At 43.9% G+C, this 13,423-nt stretch overlaps 1 protein-coding gene across 3 annotated transcripts in view; it reads left to right on the top strand.

Annotated features, from left to right (window-relative positions):
* CEP112 (centrosomal protein 112) overlaps window positions 1-13,423 on the top strand; it is a 408,508-nt gene that overhangs the window by 306,519 nt on the left and 88,566 nt on the right. For all 3 annotated transcript variants that reach the window (XM_042967095.1, XM_042967096.1, XM_015535456.2), the window contains one exon: window positions 7,297-7,359. In XM_042967095.1, coding sequence (XP_042823029.1) covers window positions 7,297-7,359 — 63 coding nt within the window. The remainder of the gene's footprint in view (window positions 1-7,296; window positions 7,360-13,423) is intronic.

Raw genomic sequence — 13,423 nt, forward strand, 5'->3', positions numbered from 1 at the left:
ACCCCACACTGTTTTTTAGAGTGGCTGCATCAGTTTACATTCCCACCAACAGTGCAAGAGGGTTACCCTTTCTCCACATCCTTGCCAACATTTGTTGTTGCCTGAGATGTTGCCCGACTGGTGTGAGGTGGTATCCCAGTGTGGTTTTGATTTGTATTTCCCTGATGATGATGAGCAATGTTGAGCATCTTTTTATTTGTCTGTTTGCTCTCTGGGTGTTTATCTTTGGAAAAGTGTCTGTTCATGTCTGCTGCCCATTTCTTCACTGACTTATGGCAAGTTCTTTATAGATTTTTGATACTTACTAACCCTTTATCTGACATGTCATTTGCAAATATCTTCTCCCATTCCGTTGGTTGCCTTTTAGTTTTGTTGATTGTTTCCGTTGCTGTGCAGAAGCTTTTTATCTTGATGAGGTCCCAGTAGTTCATTTTCGCTTGTATTTCCCTTGCCTTCGGAGACATGTCAAGTCAGAAGTTGCTGAGGCCAAGGTCAGAGAAGTTGCTGCCTGGTTTCTCCTGTAGCATTTTGGTGGTTTCCTGTCTCACAATTAGGCCTTTCATCCGTTTTGAATTTATTTTTGTGTATGGTGTAAGAAAGTGGTCCAGGTTCATTCTTGTGCATGTTGCTGTCCAGTTCTCCCAGCACCATCTGCTAAAGAGACTTGTCTTTTTTTCCGTTGGATACTCTTTCCTGCTTTGTCGAAGATTAGTTGGCCATATATTTGTGGGTCCATTTCTGAGTTCTCTATTCTATTCCATTGGTCTGTGTGTCTGTTTTTGTGCCAATATCATATTGTCTTAGTGATTACACCTTTGTAATACAGGCTAAAGTCCCGGATTGTGATGCCTCCAGGTTTGGTTTTCTTTTTCAAGATTACTCTGGCTATTCGGGGTGTTTTGTGGTTTCATCCAAATTTTAGGATTGTTTGCTCTAGCTCTGTGAAGAATGCTGGTGTTGTTTTGATAGGTTTTGCCTTGAGTGTGTAGATTGCTTTGGGTAGTATCAACATTTTAACAATTTCTTCCAATCCATGAGTGTGGAATGTTTTTCCATTTCTTTGTGTCTTCTTCAATTTCTTTCATAGACTTTCTATGGTTTTCAGTGTACAGATCTTTTACCTCTTTGGTTAGGTTTATTCTTAGGTATTTTATGGTTCTTGGTGCAGTTGTAAATGGGATCAACTCCTTGATCTCTCTTTCTGTTGCTTCATTATTGGTGTATAGAAATGCAACTGAATTCTGTACATTGATTTTATATCCTGCTACTTTACTGAATTTACGGACACTGAATGTATCTGTTCTAGCAGTTTTTTGATGGAGTCCTTCAGGTTTTCCATGTAAAGTATCATGTCATCTGTGAAAAGTGAAAGTTTGACTTCTAATGAAGGACTTTTTGAATGAAGGCATAATGCAAAGTACCCTACAAGAAAAGAGTACCATATTAAAATGACTAACAACCATTGATACCTTTCTGAAAATTGGTTTGTTTCTTCCCACTAGAGTTCCAAGCCCAAGATTTTGATAGGAATTGCACAGAGAAAGAGGACCGACATATTGGGCTTTTTACCGAGGAAGACTGACCTGAGAGAGAGGCTGTCGAAAAGCAGAGGCAAACCAAGTACTCAGTGGAGGGTGGAGGGCATGACCAGCCATAATGGAGCAGTTAGAAAGAGCCAGAGATTAAAACAACAGCAGCCACCAAACAAAACAACTTCGTTCACTTCCGAATTGTGATTTTCCTCTCATCTGTTACTCTACATCTATACTCTACATATGTTCAGATGTTTGAAAATTGTATTTCTATATAGTAATGATAGCTATAAAAATAAGACTTAGATTAAAATAACTGTAACTCGGTTTTTTTGTATGGAAATGTACAGTCACTACCGTCCTGAGAATAAAATTATTCAAAACATGTTTTAGGGACAGCTTGCATGAGAAATTAGCTGTATATTTCCAGCCATGCTAAACCAGAACTTTTTAGATTTTTTTTTTTTTTGAGGAGCCCAGGAATTCACGCAGTTGTGACTGAGTTTTAAACACATAGTCGAAACCGTGAAGGTTGAGAGATTAATTGTATTTCTTCAATTACTCTCATTATTCCCCAAAGTATCAGTTCTGTTGTATTTAGCCATCGGCACGCTCTAGAGGTGTTATTATGTTATCAGCTGACCTCACTTTAAGTTCAGCATTAGTGATTTCAAATGGGCCCTGATGCTTCCTGGAGTCCTGAGACTCACGCTGCGTTCCTTGGTCCCTTCCCACTTTCCTAGACGACTGTCCATACCCTTCCCTCACACCTTGAATCTCCCAGTAGTCTTTTCTTTTTTTTTTTTCTTAATTTTTTTTTTAACGTTTATTTATTTTTGGGACAGAGAGAGACAGAGCATGAACGGGGGAGGGGCAGAGAGAGAGGGAGACACAGAATCGGAAGCAGGCTCCAGGCTCTGAGCCATCAGCCCAGAGCCCGACGCGGGGCTCGAACCCACGGGCTGCGAGATCGTGACCTGAGCTGAAGTCGGACGCTCAACCGACTGAGCCACCCAGGCGCCCCTCCCAGTAGTCTTTTCTGCCATCACATTCTTGGCTGTGGGTCTTCCTTCCTACTTCCTGGGTGAGGCGGAAGCAAACGGAACTTGCCCCACTGCTGCTGGGGGTGGTGATTTACCTGTAACTCCTAGCGAGGGCCCTCTCCTCTCCCCGATCCTGTCCCCTGTGCTCCCGATCCCATCCCCTCTCCTTTCTCAAGGACACGTCTCCTCTGAATCTCTGGCAGAACCTAGTTTTCCCTTTCTCCTGCCAGATCTTTCCCATCAGCCTGCACACATGCTGGTAGTTCTCTCCTGGTGCAAAAAACCAAACCACATAAGGCAGACCTTTCCTTACCCACTTCCGCTGCAGCCTCCAGCCCATTCCTCTCCTTCCCCTGGTGACAGAAGTCTGAAAAAATTGTCTGTCTCTGCTCCACTTGCTCTCCTTCCCGTGAGCTTCCTCGAGTCGCACTCTCATCCCCGCCACCACAGCGCGCGGGCTTGCGTTCAGATCGCCAGTCCCCCACGGGCTTCAGCCACGTGCTTATTTTTCAGTCCTCCCCTCACGTGACGCCTCTGTAGCACCCGACACAGTCCTTGAAGCACTTTCCTCACTTGGCTTCAGGATCCCCTGTTATCCTCGTTTTGTATCTCTCTGGCCACTCCTTCGGTTTGCTCTCCTGCTTATCTCCAGCCTCCTGACACTGGCAGGCTCCGGGCTCAGTATACCGAGACTTCTCCTTTTCATATCCACTCAGTGCCTGGAGATCTCATCCAGGAGCATAGTTCCGTATGCCGCTCCCGTACTGGTGGTGGATGTATACTTCTAAGCTAGACCTTCCCTCTGAACTCCTGACTTCAGTATCCAAATATTCACTTCAACACCAGATGGCCGATAAGCGTCCCCACGCTTCATGTGTCCGAAACCGATCTCTTCGTCTTCCCCCCGAAACCTGTTCCACCCGTAATTTTTCTGATGTGAGGTAACGACAGCCCCGCTCTTCTAGTTGCTTGGGAGAAAAATCTCGAAGCCATTCTTGGTTCCTCTCCTTTTTATCGCACGGCGTATCCAGTTGGCTCTACTTTCAACTCTTTCAAAGAATCTGGCCACTTCTCACCACATCCTCTGTTACCGGCCCGGATTATTTGCGACAGCCTCTCAACTGGCTTCTCTGCTGGCTTCTTGCCCCAAACAGGAGCCGGGCTGAGTTCAGTCATGTCACTCCCGTAACCGAAACCTCTTCAGTGACTCTCTCCATTTCACGCACAGTAAAAGCCACATTCCGTACCATTGCCTACAACACCAAGAAGGTTCTGGCTTCTCCTTCTCTCTCAAACCTTATCCCAGGGAGACACTGCTCACCAACCCAACCGCACCGGCCGCCTCACCACGCCCACAACCGCAACGTGCCAGACATCCCTCTGCCTCCAGGCCGTGGTGACCGGCCCTCCTTCTGCCTGAGCTCTTTCGGTGGTCCTTTATCTCCTACAGGGCTGTGCTCCTCCGTCGTATCCCTCCCGTGAGGCTTTCCCTAACTCCCACATTTTGTAAATTCTTTGCATTATGTTTATTTATTTTGAGAGAGCGCGCGCGCACGAGCAGGGGAGGCGTAGAGAGCAAGGTGGGGTTAGAGGATCCGAAGCAGGCTCCAGGCTTTGCAGCACAGAGCCCAGTGCGGGGCTCAATTGAACTCATGAACCGTGAGATCGTGACCTGAGCTGAAACCAAGAGTCGGATGCTCAACCAGCGGAGCCACCCACGTGCCCCCCGCCTCGCACACTGTTAGACTGTAAACTGCTCCCACCTTCCATCACCTCTCCTCTCTTTCCTGTTTCATTGTCTCCATGGCTCTTTTAACACCTAAAATATCGTCACCCCTGTAAGCTGTTTCGTTGACTCACTAGCGTAGCATTTCCGTAAAGGTCGAGAGGGATGTTTGTCTCCTTTCTTCACTGCTCTAGCCCCAGTGGCCTGGAATGGATGAATGCATTCGATGGCAAAGGAACTGACATGAGTCTGCGGGCTTCTGGCACAGGCTGTCTTGCACAAACCGGCATCTCTGATTCCAGCTTCTTTAGGGAAAATAACCTAATCTTCACGACGCTGTGATTTTTATATTTTCTAGTGAGTAAGTATCTGTAGGGCACCTGCCACGTGGGAAGAGCTCTTTGTTAAATGAGCAAAAAATACCGTATCAAGCATTTTGTGATTAAAAACAACACCAGCGGAATGGGAGCCAAGACAGATAAGCCTCACGAGGTTCAGAGTGGCCTTAATTCTCTAATGGAGAGTGTAATTTATTAATTACAGAGGTAGAATAGAGTTTGGTGGCTTTAAGAGAAAGAAGAGTAATAGTCGCAGGCCCTCTCTTCTGAAAAAAAAAAAAAAACCCACCACTACCCAGTGTACTGAGTGGGACTATAGACGCAGAGAGATTTATGCAATAAACTCTGAAGAATTGCTTTTGACCTTAAGTCCATAAAACACACGGCTGTTGTCTTAATGCGGGTTCTATAACAAAACGCCATACGCTGGGAGGCTTATCCAGAACAGAAATTCATCCCTGATAGTTCTGGAAGCTGGAAGCCTGCGATCCGGGTGCCTGCCAGCGTATCGGGTTCTGGTGAGAGCCTCCTTCCGGGTCGCAGACCCCATCTTGCTACGTCCTCACGGGGCGGGAGAAAGCGAGCTCTCTGGCTTCTTATTAGGGCACTAATCCCATCCACGAGGGGATTCCACCAAAGGCCTCACCTCCAAATACCATCACATTGGGATTAGGGTTTCAGCATATGTGTTTATTCCGTGTCTGCCTCTGCCCCCGCTCCTGGTTTGCTCTCTGGGGAGATGGAATGAGAGAGAGGACACAGGCGCGGCTGGGGGCAATGAGAAATTGGGTTTGTGCAAGAGTCCGTATCCGGAACCCGTAGGCAGCCCTCTGCAGACATCAGTAGCCAGATCTCTGCCGCCAGGAAGGACACTGGAGGATGCAGGTCTGGGCAAAATGGTTCAAGACGAAGGTCCAGTCAGAGACGGGCATGGGAGAGCCCAGGCCCTCCCGACACACCCTGACGTGGAGTCCATGCATCCCTGGCCTGTTTTAGAGGCTTCGCTTTATTACTGTTTATTTTTAATGTTTATTTTTGAGAGCGAGAAAGAGCATGAGTGGGGGAGGGGCAGAGAGAGAGAGAGGGAGACACAGAATCCGAAGCAGGCTCCAGGCTCCGAGCCGTCAGCACAGAGCCCGACCGGGGGGCTCGAACTCACGAACCTCTAGATCATGACCTGAGCCGAAGTCGGACGCTCAACCGACCGAGTCACGCAGGCGCCCCTAGAGGCCTCACTTTAAATAAGAAAGATCGCCTGACTGTTGAGGGAAGTTTCTAAAGGGAGAAACAGAGACAGAACTGGTTGGCAAAGCAAATAAATAAAAGGAACTCGGGAAAAAACACAGACGCTCTAGAGAACAGAAAAATGTGTTGTGTACGTACAGACATAGAAATATGAATGACGTGTATGTGAATCTGCTAACCTAGGCAGAGAGAGGTATGCTGTGTGCTCTACTACGTGGGTTTAAAGTGGCTCCATCACTTCCCGGCTGTGTGATGCTGGGCAAGCTGCTTAACCTCTCTGTACCTCCATTACCTCATCTGGAAAAGGGCATTGACGTTGCTACTCAGAGAACAAAAACAATCCTCTTGGAAATTGTGAGTAGTGTGGCAGATTTTTTTTTTTTTTAGTTCAATAGAAACTTAAAGCGAAAAGTTGAAAGCTCTCCGTGAAAGATCAAAAAGACAAAGAAATGGAAAATAGAAATAATGAGAAGGAAGGGACGATAAACCTGAGCAGTCAGAGCTGTGGAGACAGACGAGAGAGCAGGGGACCTGGGTACAGAGAGCGGAAATTCTGAGAGCCATGACCCAAGCTCTTCTAGAAGCAAAGGACACAGCTACTTCGCACTTGCACGATGAGAGGCAGGCCTGGCACAGGTGTGTGGCTGAGCCGTTGCCCAGCACCCAGGATGCAGGGAGGCTTCCGGAGCGCAGGAAAGCGGGTCGCCTGCGGAGGACGGGGACTGGGTGGCAAAAGAGATAGTTGGGTTCTGAGGAAAAGGGACTTACTCTGGGAAGGCGACCCTGCTTCCGGGACGTGGACATTGTTTGACTTAGATATATTTGTCACTTTGAAAAAGTCGTTCTGGTGTGTGAGGCAGAGTGGGGGCTCCCGTCTTTTGCTCGGTGAGTCTCAGAATCTCCTATCTGCCTCTGTCCAGGAGCATCTCGTTCTTTCATCTTGCAACAATGAGAAAGAGGATTAAATTTACCTCTTCCTGTTTCTCCTCCTCCTCTCCCCTCCCTTGTTTCCCTTCCCTTCTCCCTTTGATTCTTCCCCCTTTCCATACTTTACCCTCTGAGCCTTCACACCCTTGCTAGGTCTATTTCTGTCTCTTCTTCTCCCTTTCTCTTTCTCTCCACAGAAGTCTGTGTTTGTCTAATAATTGGCAGGAGAGATTTTTTTTTCTTTTTTCTTTTTTTTTTTTTTTGCTTTTGCTTTTTGCTTTTTAAGTGATGAATAGTTGGCGTTAGATCAAAGACAAGCCCTGTGGTTTTCTGGCTGCCCCAGAAGGGCGGTGCAGCTGGCAGCCATCCCAGCTGCCTGGTGATAGGCATGTGGAAGAGATACCAAACTCACAGGTCACTGTGTGTGTGTGTGTGTGTGTGTGTGTGTGTGTGTGTGTGTGTGTTCGTGTACGTGTGTCTTTCAGGCCAACAGCAGGCTGAAGCAGATCGAGAAGGAATACACCCAGAAGCTCGCCAAATCTTCACAGGTAAGAACGTTGAAAGCCAAAAAAAAAAAAAAAAAAAAAGAAAAAAAAAAGCAAAACTGAAACAAACAAAAAAGAAACCTACACGTAAAAGCATCTGTACCTTAGAGTTAAGCTTCATCCCCCTCAGTGTTTTTACGGGTTGTTAGCCTATTGTTGATGGGTATATGGATCAATAACACATGCTCTTCGTATTTGGGTCTTATTAAAAGATTCTTGAAGTTGGGCGTATCAAACCATTTGAACTAACACATCCACACACACACACACACACACACACGCAGTCAGATGTTGTAAAACCAGCCTGTGCACTTGAACAAGCCCAGGCTGCAGCATATTTCACAAGGGCGGGAAATACACACCTACGTTTGTGATGTAAGCACTTTGATACCCTCTGTACCTTTTTTGCAATATTCCATTTAGTTGTGCCTCAAGTCTGCTTACCAACAAAATTCAAGATGATGAATGCTCTGGGTTAAATTAGCTGCCCGACGGCTGACTCCTTTGGGGGAAAAGAATTAGAAATCGCTACATTCCTATCTTGTTTCATGTTGTTGCTATTGCAGTTTTAGGAGAAGGCCAGTAATTGAATGCTTGTCTCAACTCGACCTATGATGCTTAAAATCATTTTTCTGCATCGGTTGTTACAATAATATCCTATAGTATCATTTAGGGAGTCCCAAGCATTCCTTAGTTTTATGAGTAATCCTAGAATAAAAAACACTGAATTTCACTGCATAGATGGATACGGTGAGCCATTCACTTTTGTGGGCATCGTCTCTAATGATTTTTAAAATCAGACTTTCATAGCATTTTGGCATCCACACGGTGATGTGTGGCCGTGAACTGAAATTTATGTACCATTTTATAAGTTACCACACCATGGTAGTAATAGCAACACAAGGACCAAAACACGGTAATAAAATCAAGAATTTTACGGGGCACTAACCATGTTGACTCAGTGTTCGTTCACGGTGACTCAGTGTTCGTTCACTGTAACTCTGGGGTGAGGAACCATGATTGGCTCCATTTTCCAAGTTGAGGAGACTGAGACCCAGAGAGGTGAGGTCACAGGAGTTAGCGAGTGACCAAGCCAGGACCCCGCCTGCATCTGACTTGGGAACGGAAGCTCGCAGCCTGACGTCATCAGCCTGGCCCAGTCCCTCCCATTTTTAAATATGGCAGAACTCTGGTGATACCTATCATGAAATTTCTTAGATTATACAATTATTTCTAAAACGTGCATATGTCATATAATGTACATCCCATTCGGAAAACTGAGTGTCTTTGTCTAAGTGAAGATTTATATGTGTTTATTTAAAAGATGATGATTATGTCTTGATTGCCATTATTCCAGCCCTTTCTTGAAGAAGGAACTTGAGGAAATATCCCTTTTTAACCACTGAGAAAGATTCTTTTTTTTCTGTCAGTGTTTATTTTTGAGAGAGAAAGTGTGGGAGCAGGGGAGGGGCAGAGAGAGAGGGAGACTGAGGATCTGAAGTGGGGTATGTGCTGACAGCAGAGAACCCCATGCGGGGCTTGAACTCACAAACTGTGAGATCATCACGTGAGCTGATGTCGGATGCTTAACCAGCTGAGCCACCCAGGCGCCCCACTGAAAAAGATTCTTTTTTTTTTTTTAGCTTATTTATTTATTTGCAAGAGACAGAGACAGTGCGAGTGGGGGAGAGGCAGAGAGAAAGAGAGGATCCCAAGCAAGCTCCACACTTCCAGTGCAGAGCCCTACGTGGGGCTTGAACTCACGAAACCGAGACTGTGAGATCATGACCTGAGCCGAAACCAAGAGTCAGATGCTTAACCGACTGAGCCACCCAGGCGCCCCTCTGAAAGAGAGTCGTATAGTCAGAAGAAATATTATGACTGCAAAAGTTCAAGTTTGGACTAAGACATGAAAAATCCTGCTAATCACGTCCTGCTAATTTTGCTTTATGTCAAATGGGGGAGGCAGACCGAAAGTGAGATGTAAGATAGCTACTCAAAATGCTTAAATAATGGGAGTATAAACAGGAGTATTTATCTAAAGGAATGAATGAAGAAGCCTGATTAGTTCATATTAAAACAAATTAAACGTAAGTTAGCGTGGAAGAAAGCCTAAGCTCTGGAGTCTATCAGACCCGAATTTGAATACCGGCCCTACTACTTAGAGGACCTTGAGCGAGTTACCTGCACTCTCTGGAATTCAGTTTCCTCACTTGTAAAATGAGGGAGTAGTACTTACCTCATAGGATAGTTTTAAGTATTAACTAATATGATGCAAGTACACAGCGCTTAGTACACAGCAAAGCACTGAATAACTGTTAGCTCGTATGGCAGCAGTATTAAGGTCGGAACAGAGAAAAGAAAGGAGGAAGCAAAGAATAAAAAGGATAGGGAAGGCACAAGACACTATTTTTAATTTACTTTTGGTGTTCAAGAATTGGTAAGATCTCCCTGCAAAATTTGGAGAGGGAGCGCGTTGCTAAATATTTTCCCAAGTAAAGATATGAAGAAGCAGGAGGAGGAGGGGAGGGGGAGGGGGAGGGGGAGGAGGAGCATAAAAACCCAACTAGTAAAGCTATCCTGTCCTGTAGCCATTATTTCATACATCAGAGAACAGAGCAACACCAAAAAAGAATAAAAGACAGCCCATCCTCCTCAAAAAAGGCAGGATGACAACCTTACATTGATAACATTTTGTTGGCCCACCTCTAAATATACGTAAATGTTTATATGTCTATAGATATATGTGTATATTTGTATCTGTGTACTGGCATTTGAGAAACATCGGTCTAGAATCCAGTCAGCTTAAGGAAACAGATTATTTGAAAATCAACATTGCAAACAGAACCACAGATTGACTTTTTCTGTTTTCCAGTGAGAGTTTGCTGGCATCTCTAACTCATATCTAAGATGAGGAGAATTCCAGAAGCAAAGTTTGCTTAACCGTTCATCAGGTTTTAAAAAACTCCATCTCTGGAAAAAAAAAAAATTTTTTTTAAGTGATATGATGAATGCATTTGTAATGAATGCATTGGTACCCAGGAGACCATCAGGTCACATTTGGAAAGTATTTTAAATATTTTCCTCCCGTACTGGACGTTGCTTAATCTTTAAATTTTATTGAGTTTTTAGGATCTAATGGACCACGAACGCTAAACCCTTGGCATACCCAGGAGTGTGCCCCTTCTGGGATTCTCAGTGTTCGCCACGATGGCAATGTTTGCATCATCTCTGGGTACACTCACAAATGGAATTTCCATCAGAATCACATATTTGTTCTTTTTGTCTTACTATTACATATTAACCTTGCCTTTTCAATGTTAGCACGGTTGTCCCCACTCAACTGACTCACCTGGTGGCCATTTTTCAGAGAGAGAGAGAGAGAGATCGCCATTTTGCAAGAATGGAGGTAGTTTGGGACAAGTCTAGAGCTGGAATACCAGGGGAACTTGCCCGTTGCCAAGGGCCTGGCTCCCCCCTAGGGCCCTCGCTCACTCGCACGGACCCAATGCCGATTAGGCCTCGGCATATGCCACGTGTCCCACGTGCCCCCAGCCTTCGTGTGGTTCTCCAGAAAAGCAACCGGAATGCAAAAGGTGCCGGGGTGCCATTCTTTTATGAGGATCTTCAGTGTTCACCAAATCTTCCCAAGTAGGCCCCGTCTGTTGTATTTCAAAGAAGGCTTTTGTAAAACTCTCAAAGTATACTACAATCTGAAAACCATCAGAGTGAGTTAAAGATGAGATGTTAACCTCTATCCAGAATCCTATTTTTAAGACCACTAGCCTTTTTGCCAAGGGTTAACCGCTTAGCAATAATTAACTATTATAGCTTTCATGAGTTGGGTTGCTTGTGGCCTCAGCCTGAAATAGATCTCATTTTGCTTCCCAAAATATTAATTTTTAATATCGCATGGGAGTGTTCGAATCCACAGCTTTCTCTGAAGCTAATACAGGGTAAACATTCAGTTGAGGGGCAACATTGTGTTTTATGGTGTTTAATTATGATTCAGTCAAAACTGGCGGGGCTTATGATTGCATAGATCAGTTCTGATTTTTCTCAGCAACTTTTTACATTCTTGTCCTATGAAAGCCTAGATCATCTCGATATAATTTACCAGGTAATTATTATTTTTTATTTACTATGATTATAGTTCTACTCCTTAAATATTAAGTGCTGGTTATGTGCACTGAGCTAAGGTGAACATAGTCTGTTGTCTTTTACTGTCTATCTACAACCAAGTGAGTTTTGTTCTTTACCTAAAGCATATTAATCTCGTTAGTATTATTTCTCAATCTTAAATCTCCATTCCAGTTTTAAAAAATGTCCACATTTTAGCCACCTCTCCATGTCTGTCTCATCTATTAGTCTGTCAACTGATTTATCTACTCATCTGCCTAACGTGTTTCACCTGAAGTGTTTTCACATTCTCCCTAGATCATCTTCATAAGTTTTTAAAATAACTTTCCCAAGATAATCTCATTACTTCCCCCAAGGAGTCTCATTATTCCCCCAAAGAATGCAGGGTTTCCTCTTCCGCACAAAAGCAAGCACACTCTTCTCAGAACATCCTGGACTTTGCTGATAGTTCCTTCCAAAACCTGCACACACTTCTTTTTGATGTACTCTTGTCATTAAGCTTCTGAAAACGAGAGACCCTGGTTTCATGCCCTTGTGGTCACTTGAAGAATTCTCAAATATTTTTTATCTTTAGTCTCGGTCAACTAAAAGCTAATCTAATCTTACTGTTTTTTAAAGAAAAAAAAATTACTTTGCACTTTAGAAACATATTACGGGATCACGGTAGTGGATGTACGAATCTATGCATGTGACACAACTGCATAGCACCAAACACACACTCTTGCACGCACACAGCACGCGCACACACACATACGCACACATAACCGAACACACACAGCGAACACGTGACAGAGTTGGGCTTACCGCTTCTACAGAGTTGTAGTTTACTGAACTCGAAACGCTCCAGTAGTCATTGAAATAGTGAGTTATTTTTACTATTTGGCTCCATGCTCGTATAAAATATCAATCTTAGGTTTCATGTTGGGCCAAGGAAATTTGGCTCTTTCTTATCTCTGGCTCCTCTCGCTCTGTGACTGCGAGTGAGTTGATTATTCTGTGCCTCAGTTTTTGACATTCACTATAAGAATTTAACCTTCCCTGTTTGATGGAAGTGCTAGGAGAATTAATTGAATTGGTGCCAGAATGGGAACAACATTTGATCAAAATTCAGAAAACAGATGAAAAACATCTTTATTCTCAGTAAATGAATTCCCGCACTCATAGCAAAAGGTTCAATTTGTATTTAAAAATATTAACGTACTGCTGTTATGTATTTTACCATGTATTTCCCAGTGGTCTTTTCATTTGATTATTGACAAATTCTAAATGTTAAACTTTGTTACAGTGAGCTTGCTCACTTCTAAAAGCATAAGATACTCCCTATTTTACTGTAAATATGCTATTATTTATGTCCATAGTAACACGTGATATTTCTATAGGACTTGGCTTCTGGGAGACTCCAGACAGTTTCTATTTATTGCCTTATAATGCTGTACTCGAGTTTTGTTGTCAAATATTAGGTGGAAAAACTGAATTCAAGCAAGGTGATTAACTTGTCCAGTGTATCTCACCAACCAGCCCTGCACCCATAGAACCAACAGTCTTCTATTCTAACCTGGGACTAAAGTATTTTTTTGTTTGGTTTGGTTTGGTTTTAATTAGAAGAAGAAACAACTATTTCCTGCTTTTAAAAAGTCATCGCTATTGAATTTGGAAGGAAATGGATACATCCAAACCCAAGGAAGAGTGATATTCTCAGTCAGCTCATTGAAAAAGGTCCCTCATCAGATGATTACTTGGGAGAACTTGGAGGGGACCCATTCATCGAGAGAACCAGTTATCCAATGTGGAGAATAAACTTTCTGAATAAACTTTCATGGATATCTATCAGTTAGGGAAAAGGCAACTCATTTGGAACTAGGTCATAATAAGATTCTCTTCCCTACCAAAATCTTGCTTAAGAGAAAAACAAAGGCTACTTAGAACA

Source organism: Panthera tigris, chromosome E1 (genome assembly GCF_018350195.1).
Source record: "Panthera tigris isolate Pti1 chromosome E1, P.tigris_Pti1_mat1.1, whole genome shotgun sequence".
In the NCBI taxonomy this organism is placed as follows: domain Eukaryota; kingdom Metazoa; phylum Chordata; class Mammalia; order Carnivora; family Felidae; genus Panthera; species Panthera tigris.